This window comes from Dioscorea cayenensis, chromosome 14 (genome assembly GCF_009730915.1).
Source record: "Dioscorea cayenensis subsp. rotundata cultivar TDr96_F1 chromosome 14, TDr96_F1_v2_PseudoChromosome.rev07_lg8_w22 25.fasta, whole genome shotgun sequence".
Classification (NCBI taxonomy): domain Eukaryota; kingdom Viridiplantae; phylum Streptophyta; class Magnoliopsida; order Dioscoreales; family Dioscoreaceae; genus Dioscorea; species Dioscorea cayenensis.
The window spans coordinates 2,562,797-2,572,749 of NC_052484.1; the positions used below are offsets into that span (position 1 = coordinate 2,562,797).

Genomic DNA, 9,953 nt, shown 5'->3' on the forward strand with positions numbered 1-9,953 from the left:
TCCAGCCTTTGATCTTTGAATGCAGAAAAAAAAGGCAATAAGACAACTCAAGGTTTTTTTAATCTGCATACTCTCTGAAACATTGAATTGTGAACTGCTGTAAATTTTCTTTAGAATAAACACACAACCAAGAAAATTAGCACAACTGTTAAACTGTATTTGACGATGTTCATTTTTGTATAAAACTCAGACTACACACAAAGAACACCAAAGTAAAGAAAAAAACAGTGAGACTTCATGTCCACAATTCAAGTATAGTTTCTTCCATTAGAAACTCGACAATGTTATCTCCGACTTCAGTAATTGTGTTTTCAGTTTCAAGCCGAAGGTCCATCCAGTCCCTGCGGTCCATGTCCTTCCCTACCAACTGATCCAGCGTCATCGGAAACTGTAATTTCATATGCCACTCAACACCTTTGCACACTTCTTGTATGAGTTTCATTCCTTTGGGGATTGGCCGGACTTCATGCTGTACTATAGACATCCAAGGTGAGCAACTAAAGTATCTCTGATTTATCTCGACCAAAACTTCATTGATGCAATCAAAGAGAAGCTGTGGATCATCAATTAACTGAATGTACATGATTTCGATTTCATCGAGCAAGGATGGATCAAGCAAACGACTTGATATTACATCATAGCTAAGGCCAGACTTTTCAATCACAGCTTTAATGAATGCGTCCCTGATTTCCTTGTCATCCAAACTAGTTCCTAGAGCATGTTCTTCAAGTTGCAGTTGTGAATCTGAAATTTAATGAATTAGTTATTACTTGCTATGAAAAGAATGCCATATTTGGTGTGTTTGAGATCATACCATATTCAACTGATGTACTATGAGGGCTTATGATGTCTTCAGAGAAGCATTGGTCAAGAACCGACACCGGACTTGGCCGATCACACTTCTCCATCAAATTCTCCGGAGTTTCAGCATTATGTATCACCAGATAACTGGGCATCTCCTTCGAGGACTCCTAGAAATATTAATGAAAAGCATTGCATTTATGAGATAATGACAACCGATGACAAGGTATATGTTGCTTTCAGACAACAAGCTTACTTTTATTTGAGCATCATTCAATTCAACACTTTCATCAAAATGATTATTCTCTACTTTACGTTCATCATTGATCATTTCTACGATCTCCGTATTTCCTACAAATGAGGTTATGGACTAGTTAGTAGGAGAATAAACCAATTCTTTTCTTCTTTTGTTTAACTCGATTCATAAGACATGAGTAGAATCATATACCATCTTGCTTATCAGTTTCAAGGACGGCTTTCTCGGCATCTGATTGAATTTGAATGCCAGTGACAGCATTTTCCTTCTTGGTTTGGCGTTTGGGGGAATGCATCATACCTCGAGGTGATAACTCTTCTTGAAAAGGACTGAATCTCTTATATGTCGAGAATTCTGGAAGAGAAAGTACTCTTCCTAAGGATTTTGGAGTTTTTTTCAATTGGAAGGTCTTTTTATCATCATCAGAGTTGAGCATCTCAACCATATGCTTTTTGGCTTCGGCGTAGAATGAAGGTTCTCTATAATCAGTGATCCTCATCGAAACACTGCCAGACTCTCCTTTGATCTTGTCTCTTCTCATGGCAACAATGGAAGGTTTAGGAGAAGTGCGCTTAGCGTCAGAAAAATTTTTGCTAGGGACTGCCTTCTCCATACTCTTTTGTCCATATGGAATTTTATGCAGAACACCATCCATAGATATCGAACGCCTTTCCTTGTTATCACCAATGACATTTTTCCACCTTCGTTTGATTTCTTTAAGAGAGAAGTATGACCCAACTCTTTCACTGACTTCCCGGTGTTTTCTACTATCTCTAGGGGGAGAGTTTGGAGTCATCGTAATCGAAGGATTTTGAGTAATTGATGAGTTCGGCCTTAGAACAATGATCCTGTTTAAAGATTGTTGCTTTATCTCCTTCGGCTTCTCCTTCTTCCTAAAGAAACTGTGCCCATTTTGTCTGACAGATCCTTCAGATTGTGCTGAACTGCCAACATCTTCTCCAAGCATATCATTTTTACACAAGTCGAACTCAGACAACATTCCGGCATGAGCATTTTGAAGATCTTGTATATGTTTCAACAAAACCGAGTTCGGGTCCTGTACAAGCTTTAGGAATAACTCCCTGTTTGCATTCAGTGTCTCTAATGCATTGATAAACTGTTTTGACTGACACACAGATCCTTTTTCACTGACTCGCTTTGCTTCAACAAGCTTTTGAGTTAGAAATGCCTCAGCTACGTCACTCAAAGCCTTCTGAATAACCGACAACTTTTCAACCAGCTCAGAATCATGCTCCGGAAGGCAATTACTTTCAAGTGAAGGATTGCAATTAACACGCTTTTCGGCCACTTGACGTGTATTGCCATAGAAATCAACCATAAATGAAGCAAAGTCAGAGTCAGAGAAAGATCCTTCATATGAATTTGATTGCCGAGATTGATGTGAGTCAAGGTTAGCCAAATCCTTCAAGTCATTCAAAAGAAGATCAGTTACCACCTTAGAATTCTTGCCTGTTTTCTTCCGATTTTTCTCAGTATGGTATCCCAACTTTGTTCTCGGTCGTTCAAACCCCACTTCTGTTGTACTCCCCGCTTGCGGTTTCGACATCTCATCCTCCATAAGTGATTTTACACTTGCCATATTTGCATCAATTCTTCCGTCTTCATTTATTTCATTTTCCTGAAAGAGTACATTATGTATATACAGTGCACAATTATAAACTCTGTTTCCCGACAAAATCCATTTAAAGCTACTAAAGTTACCTCGAAACCTTCTTGCCTTTCTTCAGCATCACTGAGCAGCTCAAATTTGTTCCCAGAAAATCCATTGTCTGCACAAGAAAAAAATTTCGATGAAATCCAATTGGAAATCTTCAAAAAGTTACCTATATCTCAATGAGAAGATTGCATTGCATCAAAAACATCCAACTCTTACCCAAATGCTTACCACTTCCTTGTGTTCGATCAGAAAGCAATCTTCGAGGGGCATGGCTACGGTGAAAATCAAACAAGCTAATGAAACCCCACATGCAACCAGCATTCTCCTTCTTGGATCGTTTCCGTGATTTCTTCGCCATACTAATAAGAGAGATTTATCGGTTATAATCCATCATGCAAGAGAAGAACATAAAAGAATTACATCAACTCCTTTCAATACAAAGAGTATGTGTAACAGATATCAAGCAAGGAACAGTTAGGATACAAAATTCAATGCTCATGTAAAAAAATTAGGTAGCAAATCTCAGTTTTTTTTTCCCAAAACAGAAGAACACAAATTTAGGAAATAAAAAGTACTAAAGGATCACTGAAACTGTATGTACTTAAAACTCACTACTTGATTCTGCAAACAATAAGTTTTAAGTTTTTGCACATAAAACACAAAGAATTGGGAAACAAAAAGTTACACAAAGATCAGAGAAACTTTAGATGCTTAAAATCACAGTCTTTTATCCCAATCTCAATGGCCTAATTCATATAATAAGAACAAATCTCAAACAAGTCCAAGTTTTTCCCAGAAAAAAAAAAACAAAGAATTGGGAGATAAAAAGTACACAAAGATCAGTGAAACTTTGGTACAATTTCTAATAAAAAAAAAAAAATGACCATTGATTCATAGTTTGATCAAAACATAAGAAATCAAAGAAAGAAATACTTGAAACTAACAACCAATCCCAAATGAATTGGGAGATAAAAAAGTACACAAAGATCAGAGAAACACTGTTGAAATCTCATTCTCCAAATCCAAACCTGAATCAAAGAACCAATCCCAAATGAATTCTCCAAACTTCTAAACTTCAAAATCTCTCCCTATTTACAACCTGTTGAGAAAATTCCACAAAATCAAAACAACCAAATACAAACATCCCCAAAAAGACTAAAACAAGAAGAAGAAGAAAAATCCAACCTTTTTCTCCAGAACTGCACTAAAAGACCAAAATTTCTCTGAATTCTCTGATGATCAATCAAATTCATGCATCAATACACAACTCCGCTAGTCACTCTATCTTCTCAAAAACAGAGCCAAAACACACCACAAAACCGATTAAAAATCCAAACTTTGCTGCAAAATCAACAGCAACTCAGGATCAAACAAGCGCCCATGATTCATCCCACTCGCCCAGACAAGGAAAGCACTAAAGAAAGGGCAGAAGAGGGGCATTTTGGGAATGAAGGTGGTGAGAGGATTCCCAGAAAGGGCTTGAGAAGTTGATCAAAAGTAGTGGGTATTTCCAGCATGGTTTCTTTTTCCACTATGGTTTTTAATAATAATAATAATAATAATAATAATAATAATAATAATAAATGAATAAATAAATAAATAATAATTTTGGGAGGTGGAAGAACAGGTTGGAAGGAGACTTTGGTGTTTGGGCTGTGTTTTGTTGTTTCTTTGCTTTTTCTTGCTTTTTTCAGTGGAATTATGGGATGAACAAGTGTAGGAGAGAGAAAAAAGTTTATAAAGAGAAATGGATGATTTATTCATATATATGATAATAAATATATTTCTATGAAGAAAATGTGTTTTTACAAAAATACCATCAATGTATATAGTGGGAGAATTTTATTCCCAAAATGCCCTCAATTATGAAAAGTAAGTAAATTTAATGTGATCCCTCATTTATGAAAAGTTAATAAATTTAATGTGAAAATATATACACCGGGATATATATATATTTGAAGTGTGTTGTAAATACTAAATATGTGTTTAGTGTTAAGTTGAGAGTTTTATTCTTAGAGGAGAACCATGGCATAAGGCAGTGGTTTCTCACTTTTCTAACACGATGAGCAATAAAGATTGAAAATCTATTATTGTGAGATTATAATTTATAATATATCATTTTAGGTGCATTTAAAAAAAATTATTGTTTTGTGTATTAATCTGTCTAATATAATAAATTTTTAACCACAGCTACTGGTGTATTTTTCTGTTTTCTTAACACCCTTAAGTGGACGGTGTTTATTGAGTATTTGTCAAAAAAATTTATTCTCAATATCCCATTGAAAGAAAATAAGTAAATTTAATGTATTGCATTATAATGTGTGTACACGTATATTTGTTAAAATGTGGTGTAAATATATTTCTATAAAGGAAATGTGTTATTACTAAAATGTCCTCATAGAAGGGAAAAAACTTTTACTAATAAGTGTATGTATATATATAGGAGATAGTGTTCAATGCATTATATATTTCTATTAAAAAGATATATTATTACTAAAATACCCTGAATCTATAGTGAGAAAATTTTATTCCCAAAATGCCCTCATTGTGGGGAAATAAATAAATTGAATAAGCGTAAATATATGAGATAGTGTTCAATGCATTATAATACATATATATATATATATATACTTGTTAAAATCTTGTGTAAATATATTTCTACAAGAAAAATGTGTTATTATTAAAATTATCTCACTGAAGGGAAATAAATATATTTAGTAAGGGTCAACATATATATATGTGTGTGTATGAAATGTGGGGTAGTAATCTTTCTAGGAAGATAATATGTTATTATTAACATTCCCTCAATATGTAGTGGGAGAATTTTATTTCCAAAAATGCCCTTGATATATAGTGAGAGAACCACCCTTCCAATAGGAAAATTGTATTTCATTATTTTTTTAATGAGAAGTCCATATTTATCCACATTTATTAAAAATAGAACAAATTTTATTTTAAAAATATCTTTAAGGAAAATAAATAAATATTTTTTTTCAAAATTCCCTCTATAAATAGGCAAAATTTCAGAGTTTAGAGAGTGAGTTTATTCCCAAAATCCCCTTGCTTTGAGGAAATAAATAAATTTGACAAGTTTATTTCAGTTTACATATATATATATATATACACACACAACTGTTAAAATATGAATCATGTGATGTAAAGTATATTTCTAAGAAAAGGATATGTTGTTACTAAAATAGGCTCAATAAATAGGTATATTATTTTAGGAGTATGAGAAGCATGTGTTTAGAGAGAGATTTTGCCCAAAGTGTCCTCATTGAAAGGAAAAAGAATACATATATAAAAATTGGTTGGTCGTTTTCCCTTATTGACTAATATATAAGGAGAATTGAGTTTAGAGGGAAAATCTTGGTTCCCAAAATGGCCTCAATAAAAGGAAATAAATAAGGGTATTTAAAAAAAAAAATCATTTTTTCTGTTTATTGTTATGAAATGGTTTTTATTTTTATTTTCTGTTTTTACAAAAATATATTTGTTAGAATTATTTTAGCAATAAAAATAGTAAATATATTTGTTATGAAATAGTGAATCAACTCATGTTTCATTTACTGCTATGATAATCAAAGAAATAAGTATTTGTTTTTGTTGTTGAATATTTAAATGATATTTTTGAAATGAAATATTATATTTATAAATATAGTTATTAGGGAGTATATGTAAAATATCATTTTATGGGCTAAATAAAAATATTTTATATTTTATGAAGACCGATTCTGACAACATTTTTTTATAAATGGATATGCAAATATATTTTCCAAAAATAAGCATTTTAACTAAAAAATATATATTTTTTTTCAATAGCTCTGAGACGAAAAAGAATGCAATCACACACTTTTTGATCAAGTGGCGTTGATTTATTTGCAAGTAGGGGTGTTCAGTGTCGTTATTGAAAAATAGATTTAAACTTTAATTCGCCTGAAAATGAGAACATGCAGGTAACTCACATCTGCGTCGCACGCACTTAACATAGCTTATCTATTTTGTCAAAATAAAACAAAATAAATAAAACACATATATAATTACAGGAACATTCATACATAAATTATCTACAAATGGCCCTTATCAACCATTGGATTTTAATCTAACGGTTGACATTCCAGTAAACATTACTCTATAAACAATGTTGCTAATTATGCTAAGTCAGATGAACAGTATTCTTATGGACAATAGATCAACAAAAAAAAATTGGATAAACAGTATGAAAATCCAACGGTATTGCACTCTTTCATAAATAGTATTACTGTGCTTAACAGTGAAAAGTGAGATACACAGTAATTTGATTTAAACCGTTTAATTAATTTGTGCACATGAACAAATCTAAACCGTCAAACCCTATTTTTATTACATCTACAGCAAACTTTTAAAAAACAAAACAAAACTAATGAAACCCAATTAACCCTAATTGTCTCTTACTGTATCACATTAATTGGCACTATGCTCAACTACGAATATATATATATATAGATATATATTTCCTCATTGAATAAATATGGTTGTTTTAGAAAACAAACTTATTTAACAAACAAAACGGTGACAAATAAACATATGCATATAATATGTTGTTAGGTGAGAAATTAGTTGATTTGGTTCCCTAGTATATGTATATATTATGTTTATTGAGTGAGGTTATATTGGGAACAAGATCAAACAACTTCCCAACCATCCTCAAATATATAAATATATATAGAGAAAATTAAAATAAATAAATTTAACAAGAAAAAATTAGAGATATGAAAGTTGGGAGTTGGTGGGAAAGTTGGCTGCTTTTGTTCCCTAATGCCCCACCAAGTAAATATTTTTTTATTTAAAGATAATTAAATAAATTTTAAAAACATGAAATTGCAATTTTTGTTCAAATCTATTGGTTGGTTTTTTAAAATTTTCACAATTTAAATATTTAATTAATAAGTGTGAATATCAATATAAATTATAAAAATTAACATAAAAATACACTTACTCACCATAATATCATATATATATATATATATATATATAATTTTATGTTATAAAAATGCACCAAAAAAATTAAAATTTAAAAATAAAACTTGTAATTTATTTTATTTTTTTGGTGATAAATATTTTTGAAGTGGAATATAAATTTTAAAATTCATTTTAATAACTCAGGGGTATTTCAGGAATAAGGGTCCAAAATAACGGTCAGTATCAGAGTACGATAACTTCTTATCTAACGACTAACGAGTAACAAAAACAGCTACGTTTTCTAACACATCAGCTGCTCACTATCAAACAGCAAAAAGCATCATAGACCAACCACCGTCTGCCACGTGTACAACCGTAGGCGTAAAGAGGTGTATTTCGCAAAGGATTATCGGGCCGTACAGGCGATGGCCATTAAACCCAAAGTCGGTCAATAAATTCAATGGGTCAGAGGTTGAGCAGGAGTCAATAATTAAATATAAAAAAATATTATAATAATTAATAATAAAGCAAATATAAAATTGAAATAGATTTTTTAATTTTAATTATTAATGAAAGTTAATAGGAAAATATAAAATTACTTGCATACCCTATAAAAATACATAATTACTAATATGCCTTGTAAATGTCATATCTGTTTAATTTTTATTTACAAATATTATGAATGGATACATTGATGTTTGTTATTTATTTTTTTAGAAAAATAAATAAAGAAAAATAAATAAATAATAATTTATTTTTATACAAATTTTTAATTGCCTTTTAGTTTTGAGGATATAAGCAAATAAATATAATCATGCATTTCTAATGCTATAATAATAATAATAATGATAGAAAATTTTATTTTTCAAAGTTTCAATCACATATCTTTTTTTTTCTCATTAAGAGATAAAATGATAATTAATTAAAATTAGAGATGTGTGTCACTCTCATCAATCAATTGAAAGAACTTTATAAAGTATGTTTTTTTTTTCCCATTAAGAGATAAAATGATAATTATTGACTTGCAGATAGACTACTTTGTTTAATATGTGATACCATTAAACAATAATTAATAAATATTAAAATTCATTGGGCCATCTAAGTCTAAACTATACAAATAATATATTGTAATGCTAATTTTATCATGTCAAACATGTGAGTTTATATATATATATATATATATGTTTTTTAACTTGTATACCACTCCCTGAAATTTTGTGATAATTATGTGTATAATACTCAATAAAATGAAATTCTATGTATATTCTTAAAATTTGATCTGTCTGCTTATATATGCCTCTACTCCACACATACTGTTATAATATATATTATAAATTATAGAAATGTTTATATTTTTTTATAATAATAAAAATAAATTTTTATTTAAATTTCTAGACTACTACTATATTATTAAATTTTATTTAAATGTAATGAGTAAAACTAGTTTAATTATATATATATACACACACACATACACACACAAATATTGTAATCACCATAGAATTTTTAATATTAGAAATTTTTAAGATTTACAAGTAACGAATAAAATGAGTTCGAATTTTTTTAGGGTTATATACGAATATAAATTTAATAACTATTAGAAAATTTTAAGAGTATATATGCATAGTATCCTTTTTTTAGCTTATTTAACTTATAATAATATTTTTTAATAATATATGTGAGTTGATGGAGTGTATATACAACCAAATAAAATTTTAAGTGTTATACATGCCATTTAAATTTATTGAGCGGTATACATGTAATTTCACAAATTTCATAAATATACATGCAAAAAAACCCTATATATATATATATATATATATATATGAGAAAAGGAGTTTATTTAGTTTTATTGAGAGATATGTATATAATCAGGTGAATTTTCAAAGGTATGTATATATATATATATATATAGATGTGTATATATATATAGATATAGATAAATGTGTGTTATATACGTAGAGTACAGGGTTTACAGGACACGTACTACATGCACGCCCTACAGACAGCAATGATGATTTAAAATGATGCACGAAGAGTGCTAATTTTTGGAAAAAACTGTTTATCCCACGTTTTACTGTATACTATTCATAAGTATAGTATTACTATTTAGTAAATAGTGCAGAACCGTTGGATTGAAACTCAATGGCCTAGAGCAACGTTCGCAGATTACAAATATATATAACACTCTAATTCTTAACTAATGTCTAACAAACATTTCCCATTTCCACCAACTTTGCAACCGGCATAACCCATTAACCCTCATCAATTTATAGC

General features: G+C 30.0%; 1 protein-coding gene across 3 annotated transcripts; it reads right to left on the reverse strand.

Annotated features, from left to right (window-relative positions):
• Positions 1-20: 20 nt before the first annotated feature.
• On the reverse strand, positions 21-4,262 carry LOC120275484. Of its 3 annotated transcripts, XM_039282078.1 has the most exons (8): positions 3,921-4,262; positions 3,764-3,834; positions 2,952-3,094; positions 2,780-2,847; positions 1,250-2,696; positions 1,058-1,152; positions 815-971; positions 21-744 (listed from the first exon to the last, which is right to left on the reverse strand). In XM_039282078.1, exons 3-8 carry the CDS (start codon positions 3,091-3,093, stop codon positions 236-238), a joined length of 2,418 nt encoding a protein of 805 aa, XP_039138012.1. In that variant the 5' UTR covers position 3,094; positions 3,764-3,834; positions 3,921-4,262; the 3' UTR covers positions 21-235. The 3 variants fall into 3 exon arrangements, with proteins under 3 accessions (XP_039138012.1, XP_039138011.1, XP_039138010.1); XM_039282077.1 differs by lacking the exon at positions 3,764-3,834 and having other exon boundaries at positions 2,964-3,094; XM_039282076.1 differs by lacking the exon at positions 3,764-3,834.
• Positions 4,263-9,953: the final 5,691 nt, after the last annotated feature.

What these genes read in the sequence shown, in the direction of transcription:
- LOC120275484 (XM_039282076.1), bottom strand. Translation starts at nt 3,988, where the DNA reads ATGAATTTGATTGATCATCAGAGAATTCAGAGAAATTTTGGTCTTTTA. An exon ending in GTGCAGTTCTGGAGAAAAAG is followed by an intron (nt 3,095 to 3,920) that starts GTTGGATTTTTC and finishes CTCTCTTATTAG; the next exon opens with TATGGCGAAGAAATCACGGA. An exon ending in TGAAACTGATAAGCAAGATG is followed by an intron (nt 1,153 to 1,249) that starts GTATATGATTCT and finishes CCTCATTTGTAG; the next exon opens with GAAATACGGAGATCGTAGAA.